The sequence below is a fragment of the Sardina pilchardus genome, chromosome 18 (genome assembly GCF_963854185.1).
Source record: "Sardina pilchardus chromosome 18, fSarPil1.1, whole genome shotgun sequence".
NCBI lineage: Eukaryota > Metazoa > Chordata > Actinopteri > Clupeiformes > Clupeidae > Sardina > Sardina pilchardus.
This window is the reverse complement of record NC_085011.1, coordinates 21,631,443-21,650,010: the sequence shown is the minus strand read 5'-3', so window position 1 is coordinate 21,650,010 and position 18,568 is coordinate 21,631,443. Positions and strand designations below refer to the sequence as shown.

The 18,568-nt window shown below is 47.4% G+C and overlaps 1 protein-coding gene across 2 annotated transcripts in view; it reads right to left on the bottom strand.

Moving 5' to 3' along the window:
* zmp:0000000755 (phosphofurin acidic cluster sorting protein 2) overlaps positions 1-18,568 on the bottom strand; it is a 68,643-nt gene that overhangs the window by 14,204 nt on the left and 35,871 nt on the right. For both annotated transcript variants that reach the window (XM_062519552.1, XM_062519553.1), the window contains exons 3-13: positions 16,133-16,222; positions 15,687-15,812; positions 12,918-13,080; positions 10,873-10,964; positions 10,663-10,743; positions 9,827-9,886; positions 6,162-6,307; positions 5,304-5,397; positions 2,541-2,624; positions 1,419-1,546; positions 750-882 (exon numbers count right to left, since the gene is read on the bottom strand). In XM_062519552.1, coding sequence (XP_062375536.1) covers positions 750-882; positions 1,419-1,546; positions 2,541-2,624; positions 5,304-5,397; positions 6,162-6,307; positions 9,827-9,886; positions 10,663-10,743; positions 10,873-10,964; positions 12,918-13,080; positions 15,687-15,812; positions 16,133-16,222 — 1,197 coding nt within the window. The remainder of the gene's footprint in view (positions 1-749; positions 883-1,418; positions 1,547-2,540; positions 2,625-5,303; positions 5,398-6,161; positions 6,308-9,826; positions 9,887-10,662; positions 10,744-10,872; positions 10,965-12,917; positions 13,081-15,686; positions 15,813-16,132; positions 16,223-18,568) is intronic.

Below are 18,568 nucleotides of genomic sequence, written 5' to 3'. Positions count from 1 at the left end.
CATGTACCACCTTCCAAGCGCTTTGAGGATTTGGCTAGATTATGACTATTGTGGAAGCTTATCACCGAAAAGCTGCTGGAGTTTGACACATTGCAAAGGGGATTGACGGCATTCCTTAGCTCAGGCTTTCTATAACAAGCACTTAGGAAACGACAACAGTCGTATAAATAGTCCAAACAATACCTACAGTGCAAAGTTCGGAACACACGTTATGCACAATCAACCGACATAATAGCCATGTTCAGCAGTTTGTTATTTAACAACAAACACACACACACACACACACACACAAACTAAAAACTGCTAGCTGTCAGCACGCTCACAGCCCAACTGGAGGGAGCTGCGTCGGTTTGCCCCCATGTTTCCGGCCGCCCCGAGGCCAGGAACCCTGATGCTGATTCATTAGCGGAGACCATTGTTCCACCTCAGACAGGCCCGACAGCTTTATCACCCTACCTGGCGGAGGAGCGCGGCACTTCGTGCGTCAGAGGTGGACGTGCTCAGTCCAAGTAGGAGGTGATACTATTCACAGTTTGTTCAGGTAGTGGTGTGTTTATGGGAAACCGGTCTCGTAAACGGTAGCCTTTATGTATAATCCCATTCCACATATTACTTAAATGAACGATAAAAAAGGAGAGGGCACTGTAGATTCCTCGAGAGTTGTCAGCTTAGTGGCTGAGAGCTCATGGCAGTGTTTATGTGCGTGTGAGTGTGTGTGTGTGTGTGTGTGTGTGTGTGTGTTCTCTGACCTGTGTGACCAGCCGGGCCTCTGGGGAGCACTCGCTGTCCATGCTGGTGTTCCGTTCGCTCTGGGTGCGCGAGTTCTGCCGGTCCTTCATGGAGGTGCTGCGGGCGCGACGCTGCATACGGCTCTCCAGTTTACTGCAGGGAGGAGAACACACACACACACACACACACACACACACACACACACACACACACACACACACACACACATACACACAAACATTCAACACCGCACGTTACCTCAGCAACCAAATCAAGGGCTCTGAAGTTCTTCTAGCAATGCTGCTCCCTTATTGAACTAAATGGGATTTTGAGTGATGTGATACAATGCATGATTTCCTACTCAGGCACGAGTTGCCTACACCAGTGTTGACCGCTGCACACCACGCCTAAAAACATCCCTTAGCTGTTCTAACATGACTGCAACCTACGGTCTCTCGGGACTCATTGCTTAAGTAAACACAGCTTGAAGAAAATCAACTCAATATTGAAGACAATTGTTCCCTAGGGTTGTCCATGGTTGACAGGAGCCAAACGTGTGTATCCACAACACAGAGGGGCTCTATCAAAACGGCATCTTTTCTCTCAGACCTTTGTACTGAGAGTAAGTTGTCATTTTTCAGGCTATACGGAGAGAGGGTCAGTACAAGTGTGTGTTTGGTGTCTGTTACCTGGGTGACATGTGGTTCTGGGACTCCATCTTGCAGAGTTTGCTCACAGTGTTGGCCAGGCGCTCAGCGTTCGCCTCCCAGCTGCTGACCTCCCCGACCACGGGCCCGAAGTCCTCCACATCCACCTCCTGCAGCCACACACACACACACACAAGAGCAATGTGAGAGCCTGGACGCTCATGCACACTCACCCATCACCAGTGCCCATCACCACTAACCCCCCCCCCCCCCCCCCAGCTGATGATTGCGATCACATGATGAATTCAACTTGCAATTACCGTAGCCTAGCAGCATTATTAAAGTGGAAGTTCTATTCCAACTCTATTTGACCATTCTGTTCTTTTTGACAGACACACGTATGCAACTGGAGCCAGGAAGCAGTGATCTCCATGGCAGCCTACATTCCTCAGCTCAATCTCACAACGAGGACAGGAAAGCTTGTTTTCTCAGCGGATGCGTCCATGCTCCAGTTCCATGGACTAATAAGTGGGATTTTTTTCGGGGAGTCTGTAGGCACGAAAAACACCAATGTCCGTGTCGACGGGGTGTGAATCTGTCGAGAAACGCAGGTGGCCCTCCGCCCCGTGAACACATTGTTGCTATGGAAACCCTAATGCTAAGGGTCACAGGGGGTCAAAGAAAGCAGCCCGGCCTATTTCCTGTTCGTCTGAATAATGTAGATGGTTCATGGGGAGACCCGGCATGTCTGCACATCAGGGGAGCTGTGTGCAAGTAAGACAGTGTGTGTGTGTGTGTGTGTGTGTGTGTGTGTGTGTGTGTGTGTGTGTGTCGGTGTGTGTGTCGGTGTGTGTATGTGTGTGTGTGTGATGTCTGCGGGTAACAGAGAGATACGCAAGCCAGAGAACAGATGGCTAGAGCAGAGAGCTCAGATATCCCTGCCAGAACAGACGCTGAATCACTCAGAGGAAGAACACTGATTCTACTGTTCTGACTGTGTGACACTCCTGTCTCCCGTTTCCCACCACACTCGCTGTCTCTCTCTATCTTCACTCTACCACTCTCTCTGAACTCTGAAGATACATTAACAAACATAAAAAACCCAAACTAATAGAAGACAGAATATTTGCTGCTTGTGTTAAAATGAAAGAAAACACAACCTACCCCTGCTGAGGAATCCATGTTGATGTCCTCCTGGTGCCGAGTCCCTGATGGCTTACACTTTGCCACCGATAAAAAGTCAGCACTCTGGAACAATACAAGAAAAGCACCAAGAGCATTAACACAGTCAGCCTGAAGGGGGCGATGTTAGTTTGCAGTCCTCCTACCTCTTCTCACCAGTTGGTGGAAAAACATCCTCTAAGGAGAGCAAAACAAACCACTACACATGTTTAAAATGCAGGTTCGTGCCACCCGCGGTCCATGGTTAAACCTGGCCAAGCCAGACCGTTGTTTCACAAGCGGTTTGTTTGTGTGTGTGTGTGTGTGTGTGTGTGTGTGTGTGTGTGTGTGTATGTGTGTGTGTGTGTGTATTGGGGTGCAGTGTTTTCTGTTTTTGCAACTTCACAGAGACTTCACAGGGGGAGGCAAGGGTATAAATATCAGTAGGCCGGGGCGAAGCACAGACTGCCTGGCTTTGATGCTCTCGCACCTCTCTGAAGACGTGTTTTAACTCCACTCCCTTTCTCCTCCACTCTATTTCTCTCTCTCTCTCTCTCTCTCTCTCTCTCCCTCCCTCCCTCTCTCTCTCTCCCTCCCTCCCTTTCTCCCCTTCTCCCTCTCCCTTGAGCTAAGGTGACAGGCACGCACAAACACAGGATACAGCCATGCACCGTGGAGTTCACAACCTAGTTCGCTTTATTACCCATAAACATTCTTTCAGACTTCAGGGAAATGACAAACAGACGCACTTTGTGGTTTCGGATCCACTTTCATGTACTTCACATGCACACACACACACACACACACACACACACACACACACATACACACACACACGCACACAAACACACACACACGCACACACGCGCACACGCACACACGCACACACAGACACACACGCACACACGCACACACGCACACACACACACACACAAAACACACACACACGTACAGTACACAAACAAACATATATGTTATGGGCTCAGTTAATCAACAGCTGCTTGCGGCATTTGTGTCAAGACATCCAATTGGCCACTTGATCCGTGATGCATCTGTGACCTCGGCTCCTGCCCTTGAGTCCTGAGGAGGCCGTGTGTTTTGATCCCCGGCGGAGTGGCCGAGTGTGTGTCTGAGCGGCCTCTCTCGGGGGGGTGTGTGTTGATGGCTGACGTGCCTGCGCACGCACACCCTCTCTCAGATGTCCATGAATGACGCTCCAGGGATTCTGAGAGTGCCTGGCATTAACACGGGCTGATCGGACAAGCGGGCAGGAGGAGGGGGGTGGGTGGCGGGTGGCGGGTGGGGGGGCATCTCATGTCAAGCCCTAAAAATACCCAATGGTTTCGGGCGGCCCCCTAGAGAGGGGGAAGGTGAGACGCCACCTCTGTGACCCTCCCTGCACCCCCTATCACCTCTCCCACACAAACACATATGCTCACACCCACACACACACACACACAGATGCACACTCTTGCCCGCCCCAGATAAGAACAGTCTGGCAGGGATGCATTAACTCCACTGATACGGAGCATGAAGTCCTCTGATAAAAAAGCCAGATGAGGTCCATTATGAGTCTTCCCTGACACAGCTACAGTATGGCTGCTTGAGAGCGTTCCCTATCATCACTGTGGCACAACAGCGGCAGCGATCACCACCACTGCAATGTCTGGGCAAATGTGGTGCTTGTGACATTTGGTACAAGATTATTCAACGATTCGATGTTAAAAGGCGTCTGCTACTGTAAGTAACCTAACCGTAATTATTTACAGGCATATGTGGTTGTGCCTGTGCATACGTGACAATACTACGTGTGCAGCTTTACGCTACGTTTGTGTCTCCACCACTGGGCGAGTGAGAGGGGATTATCGTTAGCGACCGACTGTCGAGTGCGGCTGAGGTAAAGCAGAGCGAAAGGAGGGCCTATATGACTGTGCATTCACTCACTCACTCACTCACTCACTCTCGCCCAGCACTGGAGCAGGTGAGGTAAGATTAATGAACTCCGTCTGCGCGTCTGAGGGCGTAACTCACCGTAAGTGTTGGCACAGGTCAATTAGGGCGACGCCGCCCGTGTATTTTTATAGCGCCGGAGAGGCCGAGGAGAGAGGAAGTGAGTTGCGAGGTGACAGCATCCCTTGGGCCAGCGCCAGGCGACGAAGAGCGCAAGGAGATGAGGAGGAGGAGGAGGAGGAGGAGGAAGAGTAGGTGTTGTTGCCCCGAAGGTGAGGAGTGGCTGGGTGCCCGAGCAACGCTTAGATCAGGGGCCACTACAAGATCAGAGTGGACAGGGCTCCTGGCCATCCTCCGGAGGCTTTTAAAGCACTATTCCGAGCACCTTTTTCATTTATTCAAATTCACTATTCATTTCGTTGACACACATTTGGCCGAGGCTTCTGCACGCTCGGTGAGTTCCAGAAACTCTAGAAGCGCTCCAGAAATATTTCTGTCTCTCTCTCTCGCACACAAACCCTTTTTCTCCCCCTCGTGTTGTTAAAGCGCGCTGAAAACTGAGAAGAGGAGCGAGCAGACGTGGAGTGGAGGTGGTGGAGTAGCCCCGCAGTAAAAATGTGCGTCCCCGGCCAACCGCCTGCACGCGGCCAAGTGCTGAGAGTATGTATTTAGTTCAGTGTGTCTGCCCTCCGTGGCCTTAAGGTGAGTGAATGTGGGTGAAGTAAGGACTGTGCTTCAAAGGCGAGGCAAGGGGAAGGGGGAGGTGTGTGTGTGTGTGTGTGTGTGTGTGTGTGGGGGGGGGGGGGTTAAACTCACGGCACAGCTGCGGTCGCGAGGCTGACTCCTCTGGCTGTGTAGGCTGCCGATCTCCGTCTGAGAGCTGGAGTGGGACATCCCCTCGAAAAACGGCCTGCGGGACGCAGGAGAGTGGAGTTAGAGGGAGACGTGTCGTGTGTGTCTGCGCAGATGTCTTGCGATGCTACAGTATGTCTTCCATTTGAACGTGTGTCTGTGTGTGCCTTGTGCAGGCATGACAAAACAAAAACAGAGGTTGTTTGCTGTGTGATGCTGTTCCATTCAATATGTAGCCTAAACCCACCAGCGCATGTTACTGTATGTTAGGAACAAAGGAACTAATTCAAGGTTCATTCAGAGTGCTTGATTGCCTCTTTCGAGATCATTTAGCAAGAGAGGTATTCTAGCATTCGGTCCCACATCTTTTCCATCTTGTTCTATGCTGTAGCAGGCACTGTGTGATTTCAAATGGACCATTCAGTGAAGTCAGATATAGACTGGACCGGACCGGACCAGGGGCCTGATCAGCACCAAGCCACATGGATGACAGATCTGTGCTAAATCTGTTGAGATTTTGACTGAGGAGTTGTGGTGCGATGCAATACGGTGTGGTGCGATGTGGTGATGCAATGTGATGCAATGCGATGTGATGTGATACGGTGTGTTGCGGTGCGATGCGGTGTGGTGCGGTGTGGTGCGATATGATGTGATGCAATGTGATGCAATGCGATGTGATGTGATGCCATGTGATGCAATGCGATGTGGTGTGGTCCGATGCGATGCGGTGTGTTGTGGTGCGGTGTGGTGCGCTGCAGTGCGCTGCAGTGCGGTGCGGTTGTGGTTGTGGTTGCGGTGCGGTGGCGGTGCGGAGTATCTTACTTGAGTTTGGGTTTGGGTGTGCTCATGACGCTCTCGTTGTCCTCCATCTCGGGGCCGCTGTCGCTCTGGTTGTCCAGGCTGTCGTACAGCAGGTCCAGATCCTCCTCCACCTCCTGGGTCTGGTCCACCGGGTCCGAGTCCAGAACCTGTCCAGGAACACAGCTGTGAGAAGACTGGGCATCTACAGAGTGAGCTACAGGAACTGACCATTTCACAATCTCACTGCATTTTTTACTTTAGTAATCATATGCATGTGACAAATAAATCTCCTTGTATCCTTGTATTTACATTTAGCAGACACTTCTTCCCAAAGTCAATTATATTAAGCCACTCAGGGGCCCAATGGCGGAAGTCAGGAATTGAACCCACAACTTTTCAGGCTACTGTATTCTATCCAGCTCATTAACCACCATGCTGCCACCGCACACTATATAAAGATAAACAAGAGACAGGAAGCCCAAGCTGTGCTCTAGCCTAGTTTGCTCATAGAGAACGACGACATGGCAGCGTCTCTGTGATTGACGCAAACATAATTATCCAAACAGCTTCCAGCACAGAGATAAAGGGAGGTAATTAGAACAAACGAAACAATGTGTGTCAGAATCATCAAGAAAGGAATAATGACTGCACGGACAATTACGTCAAACAAACTTCAACTCCTCGTCTCCGCCAGCCTCCTCTTTCCAACGAAACACAATCAAGAGTGATCATATCAAAAGTAAAGTTAAGTCAGGGACACTGCTCTGGGTACTGGCTCTACCTCACTGCTGAGACACGCAGCAAATAGAAAAATCCCTTATCAACTAATGAGAATGGTGGGAAGGGAAAATTCACTGCAGTTTTCATTTCAACTCAATCCCGCAAAGTTGTCAGAAGCACTTTGAGGAAGCGAGAGAGTGGCGACAGAAATGGGCAAATAGCTGAATAAATAGCAAATATCAACAAAGTGCAATTATATATTCACTCCAAGGCACAACTATAAATCTGCCATTCTAATTGGTCACAGACACGGGGATTCAGCATATACTCATTACTGTCACTGCTGTGACCTACATTCTGTGATATATATGGGCATCCATACGCGCCATATCTTACACAAGCATGCCACCAAGGCCTCCCCTCCTAAACATGTTATCTGTGTCACTCACACACGCGCACGCATGCTGTGCATTCAAATACATTGACAAAGAACCTAACAAACGCACACTGGATTGCACTGTCTGTGGGTCTGTGTGTTCTACGCATTATCTCTTGAACCATTTGGCTGAGCGGATTTGGCAGATGTTTTTGTGAAAGGCACAAGCGAGTGCAGTGTCGATTTTGACACACTGTGTGGATGAGAAGTGCTCTCTCCTCCCCCTACCTACACGCAGCTCTGACTCCACCACACGTGTGAAATGTAGCTCAGGTGAGTGCAGATTGAGTACGGAGTCGTCTGAAGGTGGAATAGGAAGTACGATAAAACGTGCTTCTGACCTCAACGACATGTAGACTGACACTGGGGTGCAGTGTTTGCTCGAAACTAAATAATAAACAATGCGCTCAAACTCCCACTCTTCACACACTAAATGTACACACTTCACACTCATACTCTTGCACTTTGAATATAAGAGGGACAATCCCAGTATCCCTGAATTTAAGGTAATGTCGCTCGCTCTTGAAGAGCATTCACGGGCTACTATGGGCACATTAGCAGAAGAGACAATGTGGCAGAGCGTGACGTCTCTTAAACTGGACTTGGCACAGCATGACTAAAGAAGCTGCCCACATCTCATTGGGCAATGGGAATTTTACAGGAATGGGCATGGTCTGATAAACTACCCTACAAATGAAAAAAAAGACATTGCACTATTATGCATGGAAAAGACCTGGATTCCTTTACACAGTCACAACCCAAAACAGACGCATACTACGCATACTTCACAATGGCATGGCGGCTGTGGGTCCACACTGCTCCAGTGCAATTGTAAGGGGCAGCTTAATCATACACCACTATGGCTTTGATCAAAATATAGGGTAAACATTTTGTCTAACAGCCATGGACTGTTAAATAAATACACAGCAGTGAATGTTGAAGAATGCATGCACACACACACATACACACACACCCGTCATTCTTGTGCCTGTGCAATGTCTTAAAATGTCCAATGCCCAATGCCAAGAAACATACAGTATGTGGACAAACGTGGGTAACTCTACAAGCGAGCACAAAGGTGAAAGGTTCTGAAAACAAACAGGACTATGAGTGGCCCTGTATACTGTAGCTGCTGTCTCTGATCCTGCTTTGCCGTAGTATTGGCGAGTGAACCTGAAGCATGGAGGATGCTATTTCCAGGCAGCCCGAGCTTCAACCATACGCTGGCAGCGAAATCGGCAGCTTACCAATCGGACCATTAAGACCCAGACTTGGCAGAGGGCACAGCAGGCTCAAGCTCTCTCTTTCTCTCTCTCTCTTTCTCTCTCTCTCTCTCTCTCGTGGGGGTGGACATATTTACATCTGTCAATACACTGCCCTGCACTCTCCATTGAAAGGATTAAAAATGTGTTAACAAGGGGATTGGAGAAATTGACAGAAATCTGCCAAGGAGAATTGCACCACGCACAGATCTGACCCCAAGAGTAAAATTCAGACACAACTGTATGCAATCTCTCTCTTTCTCTTTCTTTTTCTTTCTCTCTCTGTCCATTCCTCCCACCCTATCTTACACATACACACGCTCACACACGCTCACACACACACACACACACACACACACACACACACACACACACACACACACACTTCACTAAAATTCATTCAATATTAATCATGTACAAAACAATGACTATGATCTATTTTGCTCTGTTTCAGACAAAAACTAATTCAGCCTGACTAATCACTTCATCACTTGGCAGCTCTGACTAGTGCTAACTGCCACTGAGAAAGAGGGAGCAGAGCGCTGAACCCGTTCAGCTTAAGCACCCCTCTGCTTGTCAGCTTTCTAGCCCCGAACAAGAACCCGTAAATGGAGCGAAGTCCAGTCCCTCGCTGTTGCTGCAACACAGTACAATTATGGTCCTGCGCCTACTGGGCCATGACCAAAGCCATAGGAGTTACGCGCAGCCACCATGTGGATGGACAGGCGAGCTAATGAACTCAGGCCGAAATGGGATTAGCAGGCACACAGTAAACAGAGGCTAATGGATTTATTGCTGGGGGCTAACGCTAATGGCATTCATTATTAGTTGTAGGGGACGCTAAGGACGAGAGGGGTTTCCAAAGGGGCTTGCAGATGTGTACTGTGTGTGTGTGTGTGTGTGTGTGTGTGTGTGTGTGTGTGTGTGTGTGTGTGTGTGTGTGTGTGTGTGTGTGTTTGTGTGAAAAACATTTGTTTGTGATCTCTCTAAACTATTTTGAATTGTCTCCTTTCTCTTCCTCTTTGGGTCTTTCTGAATGATTATAATGCATCCTAAGTGGACGATAGTGACAAATAAATCTTACTTCCTGAATGACCACAGGGTAACATGATGCACACAAATACTTACCTGAGAAGCTGCCAAAAGGAGAAAAGATAGAGACAGAAGCAGAGAGGACATCCTTTCTTTGTCACCACTCTCTTTCATAAAGGCAGGGGAAAACTACTGACAGTGCGTTCGGAGTTGAAGATTTTGCAGTCACGACTCACCTCGTCAGTCACCTTGAACCTCTTGAGTAGGGCCACAAACTTCTGCTTGAAGTTGGGTTGCTGTTGAAGAGGGGAGAGGAACCAGCACAAGCGTTAATTGACTGAGAGGCTGAACGGAGGGAGCTAATTTACCGTGACACATTATAGCTGCGTGAGGGAAAGAGAGGGGGGTGGGGTGGGGTGGGGGTCGCTTCAAAGGCGGCCTCTGTCTCACTCTCTCTCTCTCTCTCTCTCTCTCTCTCTCTCTCTCTCTCTCTCTCTCTCTCCCTCTTTATCTCCCTCTCTCTCTCTCCCTCTCTCCCTCTCTCTCTGCCATAACGAGCGCCTCGCCGCACGTCCTACGTGACCGTCGTCACAGCAATTGTGCAGCTCCCTGGATTAGTCATTCACTGCGGCTCTACGCGGAGAGCAGTTCTTTCGGTCTCACTTGCAAAGCGCCGGACGCTCCGCTAAGTGCTGCTAACGCTCAGAGAATGCCAGCTGACTTCTCCCCGCGGAGATGCCAACCCACACTCTAGCACTAGCCTTGCCTCTGCTGTTAATTGATTTCAAAGTCTGCCTCAGTCCCCCCCATTAAAGGGCATGTTTTTTTTCTGTCTCCTAGACAGGCGTCTATTTTTAACTTTAAGGTGGAAAACAGGCTGAATAAGCCTGAGGCGAACTTATGAATGAATGAGGCAGTGCATTAAGTCAACTGTCAAGTCTTGAAAGAATAGTAGGCTGTAATCATACAATCTTGGCAAAACGTTTGATACTGTCTGTTCTGGTGGACAAATATGAACCCAAATTCTTACGAGGGTTGAAATTTTAGTGGCCAGCTGGTTATGTGAGCTCACCCTTGTCATCGAGGTGGTTCTGATCATTTTCCTCCGTGACTTCTTCGGCTTCCGTACCTCATCATCCTCATCGTATATGTCCTACAAATTTTGGAAAGTCATGCATCATATTTTTACTCTCTGCAGTATTACAAATGATCATAAACGTTTTGTCGATCAGTCTGTGTGTCCTACATTGGCACCGCATGTAAACATCTGAGTGAATATTACCTGCCCATGCACCGCATCGTCACTGGCCTCCTGTTCTGAGGAGTAGCTGTCATCATCCTCCTCTGAATAGTTATCCATATCAGGAGAGCGATCTGTCATGGACACACACACACACACACACACACACACACACACACACACACACACACACATGCACACACACACAGAGGGAGATCAGGTCACTGCTTCTAAGCACACACCTGATGTTTGACCACTGAGCACTGTTGATACTAAACACATCCTGTGGCCTGCTGTTATGCAACAGCCAGACTGTGTGACCGAAGAACGGACACCTGATACCTGCTGCTGAGGCTGCTGCATTAACTCTTCGCAGCCCGCCACCTAAGGACAGCCCGCTGACCTATGACACTTCCATTTATAGCCTGTATGTAGATCCCTGTACTTGGGTTGCCACTAAAATTCTTATGGGTGTGGGTGTGGGTGTGGGTGCGTTTGTTTGTGTTTGTGTATGTGAGTGAATGAGACAAGGTGAGAGAGAGAGAGAACAAGATAGAGAGAGAGAGAAAAAGAGAGTGAGAGAGAGAAGAAGAGAGTGAGAGAGAGAGAGGGGGGAAAGTCAGAGTAAGACGGCAAAAAAGCAAAGAGTGCGACAGGTGCCCTGACACGAGTCCAACGATCAGCTGGTCAGCTAACACGCTGAGAGAGAGGCCAGACCTGCCGCGGGACTCCAGCAACACAATCAAGAGCTTCCAAATCCGGAGGAGGCCCCGCGTCATTAGGGAAAAGTGCCGCACAGCATGGAAAAGCTCATTCACAGTGGATCATTTTCTGCACATGTAGGACATCTGCATCAGACATCAAATCCCGCAGATAATCGCACAGACCCCGCAGTGACCTCAGCCGTGCTTGTGCCTGTCCGTCAGAGAAAGTGACCGCCTCAAGTGCGCCACGCGCGCTCTCAAGTATCCTCGAAAACTCTCCGCATTAATCTCTTGAGACGACGCTGGACAAATAATCTGCCTCCCACTGAAAAGGAGTGATCCGATCACTCTCAAAATGGAGAGTCAGTGAGCGAGCACTCTGAGTGGGACGCCCACTGTGTCAGGCTGTTCTGCAGACAGACAGTGAAACATGGGGCTGCTGGGTGATTGCGGGCGTGATGTCCTGAAAGCAGAGACGACACGGGGCCTCGTTCCAGCTCTGTCCCTGCAGACCTCGTGTCTGTGGGATGAAATCAACACATGCACGTCCTCTGACGCAATGGTTGATGGAGACAGACAGAGAGAGAAAGAGAGAGAGAGAGAGAGAGAGAGGGAGGGAGAGAGGGAACATACTGTATGGGAGAAAAGAGGTGGGAGAGACTCAAACCTGGTCAGAAAATCTGTGTGCATGGTGTGTTACAGTTTTTCTCGCTCACTTTAATGCTTGTGTTAACTCTGATATCACGTTATCAAAACAGTTAACACACAGGTCTGAACAGAATCACTCTGGCCAAAATGCATTTTGCTTGCAATATCTCAAAACACTTAAAACAGCAAATATTGGAATCTCTAGCGCCTGTGAATAGATGTTTTCCTTTTGTTTAGCATAGGGAAACCAAAAGAGTTTGGTGTCTTTGAATGACACCTGTATTAACTGTTTTGCAAAAGGGTGTGAGATGCAAGAGATGACTTCTGCTGTGCAAAGAAGGTGTTCATGAAGACCACGTGGATCCCAGTTTCATTACACAGGTCAAAGCAATCGAGAAAAGCTGTAACAGGTATGTATGAGTATGATATATCTCAGCATGTACACAATGTGTTTCTGCAATGTGTAATGTTTCAAATGGTTCAAACTCACACCAATTACAGTAGCGCCACTAAGAAATTCACATTTCCCTCGGGTCACATATTGCCTGAGCTGCAATACACTCTCTGATCTCCAACGGCAGCAAACACATCACACTAATGCACTGAGCTAGACTGTGTGGGACAGGGCCATTCAGCAGCCTTCACTCTAAGATTAAGCAGGCATGTAACAGATGGGTGTCCAGTCTGACCAGCAGGAGGAGGGAGGGTGCTAGGACACGGGGGCCGGGGACACACCTGAAGTCTTGGTTTTGGGCCCGGCCTGGCCGCTGGCGTCCTCGTGGTCGATCGGCTGGCTGGACAGCGAGAACACGCTGATCTCGGCCACGCGGGCCGGAGCCTCCTTCACGTTGCTATGGAGACCCAAGATCTGGCCTCCTTCCGTAGGATGCTGCATCACCTGTAGTGTGGCAGAGGAGGAAGAGGCGGTGGTCATGGGTAACGTCCTGATGCGTCTATATGTTTTACAGGCACTCAGACACTCGTGTAGTTGATAAATCATGCATAGGCAGGCCCACAACAGCACTCTGGCAAATTGAGGGAGGGAGACAATGTGTCTCTCTGTCCTCTGAGGGACTCAAGGGGTCATAGTCTGAGAAAAACAAAATGCTGTCCTTCCGTTGACTCCATACTAATAAGCCACTCAATTCCCCCTTTGTAATATCAAGTAGTATCAAATGCATTAGCATCAGACAATTGTTTCATTTGATGAAAATATTTTATAATGGGATGGAATGAAAACTTATGTAATATAATCGATGCAGGTATTATTGATACTGTATATGAATGTCCATGTAAATGTGATTTCTATAAGTGATACAATTACTGGGGAAATATTAGTCCTGTAAAAATGGGGCCATGGTCTCCCATAATTGTTTATTTGCTAACCAGCCCGTAAAAGGCTCCCCACAATTAACTTTAAAAGATTGTAAAAGTTGCCTACATAGCCGGCCTGCCTAAACGAAACTGTGATGTTGGCAATCCTATTAAAATGTAAGTGGCTCACTAATTTAGTCTATTTCAGAGTGAATAAAGCTAAATCCCACAATTGATCGATCAATGATGTGATTCAGTATGCTATTGTTCCTTGAAATCAATGTTTCAAAAGGGAATAGAAGGGAGTTAAGCAGCATGCATATGTTCATTCAGTCTTGCTTTAGAGAGGGTTCACTCCCTCAGCATTATTTCATCATGAAAAAGGTTTCAATATGGCCCACAAAAGCCATAAGACGTTGATCCAGAAATTCAATTCAACATTCTTTCCTCTTGAAACAAAGAAAAAAAAAAAGAAATCATGTCGTGACATTGGAGCTGTCAAACTAACTTAATGTCCGCTACACCTCCAGGTTTAGAGTGAATCCTTCATTTCTTAGCTTGGGCCTGAATTCCGCAAGCCTTCAATCACAGTCCAAGCCCCCTGCCTGCAAACAGTCTCCCTGACCTAAATACTGCGTCAGGTGTGCAGAGCTGCAATCCCCTCTCTCTCTCTCTCTCTCTCTCTCTCTCTCTCTCTCATTCGCTCGTCGCATAACTTAATCCAGGGATTGTACTTCTGTGCACATTAGCAAGGGTACATTGATCACTGACCAATGTGCGGTTATTAACAAAGTCCTATTTTAAACAATGTACAGTATATTGAACCGCCTGCTGCAAATGTGGATAGACATTTTTGAAGAAGAAGAAGAAGAAAATTGTCTCTGAATATAAATATTAACACTGCACACACACACACACACACACACACACACACACACACACACACACACACACACACACAAACACACACACACACACACACAAAGATCTTAGCGAACAAGAAATCTTGCACATTTGCTGTATGTTTACCCTTCTTATTCGATGAGACAGTGTTGGTCTTTGGTTTGGACAACATCCCAAGGCTTTAGCAGAATTCACCACAGAAGAACACTGTGTGGTTTTCTTATCCCCTCAGAAGAAAGACAGCTTACAGTTTCACAGCTTGCTTCCAGCTTTAAAAAACGCCAGCCACTCTGGCACAATAACAAATGGGCAATGCTTTCACTATAGGATTTAAAGATCAATGTTGAGCCAACAATGTCAACAATGTTGAGCCAAAATTCAAGAAATTCTCCATTCCTCTAAAACTGGTACGCTAATCAAAATCAATAAGTGCTTTTGAGTTCCTTTCCCTTTTGAGAGAACTCAAGGAACCTGGCAGTAGTCTGCAAGCAGGAGTGAGGAACTCTTCAGTCCAGAAGAATGGAGAGGTGATGGTGAGATTTGTTTAGTGATGATGATACCATGATTGCGCTGAGGGATTCACTGGCATTGTAATCAAGAACTATTCTGGGCATAGGGGGGGGCAGGAGACTCTGCTGTGGTTACAGAGAACGGAGGAATACCAGCACTGACACGAGATTAGTACTGAGAGTACTGTGGCAACACCCCCCCCCCCCCCCATAGACACACACACACACACACAGACACACACACACACACACACACACACATAGAAATGCAAAAATGTGAAGAAATATTCAAAACACCCCCCCCCCCACACACACACTTGCATATGCACAGATACATTTATCTTATTGTAACACACACACATACACACATTTTCACACACGCAGACCAGGTGTAATACATATTATGTAAAAGCACTTTATGAAAGTGTTTATGAAAGAAACATGCTGAACGGTTATGGTACATATCAAATAGAGTCCAGATGGTCAGAAATCATACACGGCACTGCACTTTGAGCTTATCATTAATACAATCCCTTAAACCCTCCATTTAAAGGAGCCTCAGCATACTCTGACTTTCAGATACACTGGTTTAAAAATAATACCAAACATCCTTTGTAAATCTTTAACATTTTGCTGTCTCTTACAGCCCAGACAACACCTGTCTCAGGGTAGTCTGATTAATGTGGAATGAATAATGCATTACAAACCGGGGAAGTCACAGCCGCAGCTTCCAGCAGTATTTACATATTTACTGAGGTGGAGTTGCCGCATATCTCACCTCTGCCATGTTGATGACCCCCACCGCAAGCGTCTTGTATCCCAGGATGGTGCGGTTTTTGTAGCGCTTCCGTCTTTGCAGCATGATCTGAAGCCGGTTGGCGTCCCTCTTCAGGAAATGGGGGTACTGCCAATGACAGATAATCTTCATTAGCACACAGCAGGCCATTAGCAGGTGTTTAGTTCAACCAGCAACTACTGCACCCGTGTGTTAACGCTACTAGGCTTAATTTTACGGGAGGAGAGGACAGTGATTATAGGGCCAAGTAATGGCTGAGATTAGAGAGCAAAGTAGCGAACAGAGGGAAACAATTAGGGAGGAAGAAAGGGAGAGAGAGAAACAAAAGGATGGAAAGAACCGGAGGATTGGAGAAAGATGGATGAACACATTCTTTCCATGCTGTAGAGTACTCGGTAGCGCCCTGAGTGTTGCGTGCAGTCTCTTACCTGTAGGGAGAAGGTGAGCTCCAGGTCTGTCTCCATGAGACCACTGGGGGGAAGGACATACTCGTTTGACCTCAGGACACGCTTGGAGCCCTGCAAGAAAGGCACAGGAACTCAATACAATTAGTCAGATCCCATAATGACATGACATGGATACTGTGGAAAAATTACATGAATAAACAAATAGGCAGATTAGATAGGAAAGTTACACACAAAGAATTCAATATGGTGTATTTATATCAGATGCATTTGTTTCAACTAACATCCTCCCAAAATATATTTCCCATGGCCTTCTGTGGTAAATTAATCAAAGCTTACACAACAAGGTTCACTAATCTTTGTCAGTCTTTTTCAGGCTAACCTTTATATCCTGTTGTGCAAGCTTTTCTCAAGAAAACATCCCCACTCCCAGCAATCTAATAGCCCTGAAGATACGCTCAATTAATTGTCACATAGGCTATAGTTGATTAACACTGATCTGACTCGAACACCCCAAGGCAAATGACTTTGCCCCCAAAAAGCAGCTTGTTCAGCAGCGTTTAGCTGGAAGGGAAGTTTCTGGAAAGGTCCAGAGTCTATTCGGAAGGCTCTTGATCACAGGACCCGATCCAGCTGGTGCCAGGGCTGCCATTTGACCACGGCCGTGTCCCCAGTTGAACTCTCATTACTGAATTAAGACTAGACAGCTGATTCCCCTCTGCTAACCTTATTAGAGGCGTCTGGCTGCTCGCAAGAGCAGCAGCTAGCTAGCGCATCCTGTCTTAAAGAGCTGGTGCTTGCCCTCGGAGCGCTGTTTGGTTGTTTTGGTTGTTTTGTATCGGGGTTAATGTGACCTGGTTGCACTTGTTTACGTGAGGAGAAGTGAAGTTGTGCCTTAAGCAGTGACAGAGCGTGTGATGCCCGGCTAGTCAGAGAATAATTAGGAATAATGGGGCCATTTTGAGTGAGGATCCACACTGAGATTGAGAGGTTAGGGGGGAAAAGGATGTGCAAAACCACTTCAGTCTGCACATCCAAGAACATCTGCAGGATCTGGTGCTTTCAAATGGTCACACGACCGAGAAATTAAGTGTTACTATGCTGTCGGACACGTACGAGTTGAGCTGAGCAGAGCAGGAGACCGAGTTTACAGAAAGTACATGTCTCTGTTTGGGACAAACAGGGTTTGTGTTGCTCTGTGACTAACAGAGGAGCTGAGGCATCTGAATAGCCTCCACATAAGGCCCTTCAGTGTAAACTCTCACAGCTGCCTGAGAGGCAGGCAGGGCGGACAAATCACGCCTGTGGGAGAAGACTGGGTGCTTTCCCCGGAAACCGACACCTTGATTAATGTTGCACTAATGTTAACGACATGCTGTAATGATTACAGTAATATGGTAATATCATATTCATTTATATATTCTGCCTATATGTGATGCAGCACGGACATGCATACTTTACAGCAACAAACAACTGAGGAACTATTTGTCAATCTGACATCTAGTAATCTAATCTATTCAGGAGCCATAATATATATGCCCATGTGAATGATTGCCCAGAGGGTGAACCACGAAGGAGACCCAGATGTTTAAAACAACCATGGTCTACCCTGACACATTAATGAAGAACATTCATTAAGTGCTTTTCTCCTGAGACAAATAAAGGTAAATAATGCAGTAGTAACAGTTCTGTTCTCTTCACTTCATGCCGAGATGCAAATCTCTGTGAAGAACTGTGTGTAAACGCAGAAATCTAAAGACATTTGAATTAGACTATCTCTAGGTGTTTATACATTCACAAACATGAACTTGCGAGGATGTGAGATAGAGAGAGATAGAGTGAGAGTGACATCGGGCGAGGTTGGTTTGGGCTGCCAAGTGGTCTAAGCACAGTTTAAGCTGCCAGATCAGCCTAGGACAGCAGGGATCCATCTCTTTTAATGTCCCTCTCTGTGGAGCAGTCTTGCCTTGTCACCAGGCTGGACCTGAGGACTCCGCACGGACAAGACACAAACCAGCTCTTAGGCTTCTAACAACTGCTGCCGTATAAATAACATTAATTGTACTGGCGAGTCAGAACAAGTCTGTGAGCAAAAATAGATGATGGCAATTACTTTAGTATCCATGGATTGCAACTTCCAGCAATCCCACAGCACTATAATGAGGGATTTGAGAAACACAAGGACGCTGAGCAATCAAAGGAGAGGCCTTGAATTGATACTGTAGGAGGGGTTATTTTGGATTAATAACCAAGCACAACTTCCAACTCAATATGATCTCTATTTATGAGCTAACGGGTATGAACAATTCAGCACGGCAAATACCACAGCATGTGACCACCTTATCCAGCATCTAGCTTTCAATGTTTAATCAATATTTAATCAGACATGTATAATTTAATGCTAACTGCACGGCACTGAAACAATGCGGGGAGACAGCTCAAACTGGACACCATCTGGTC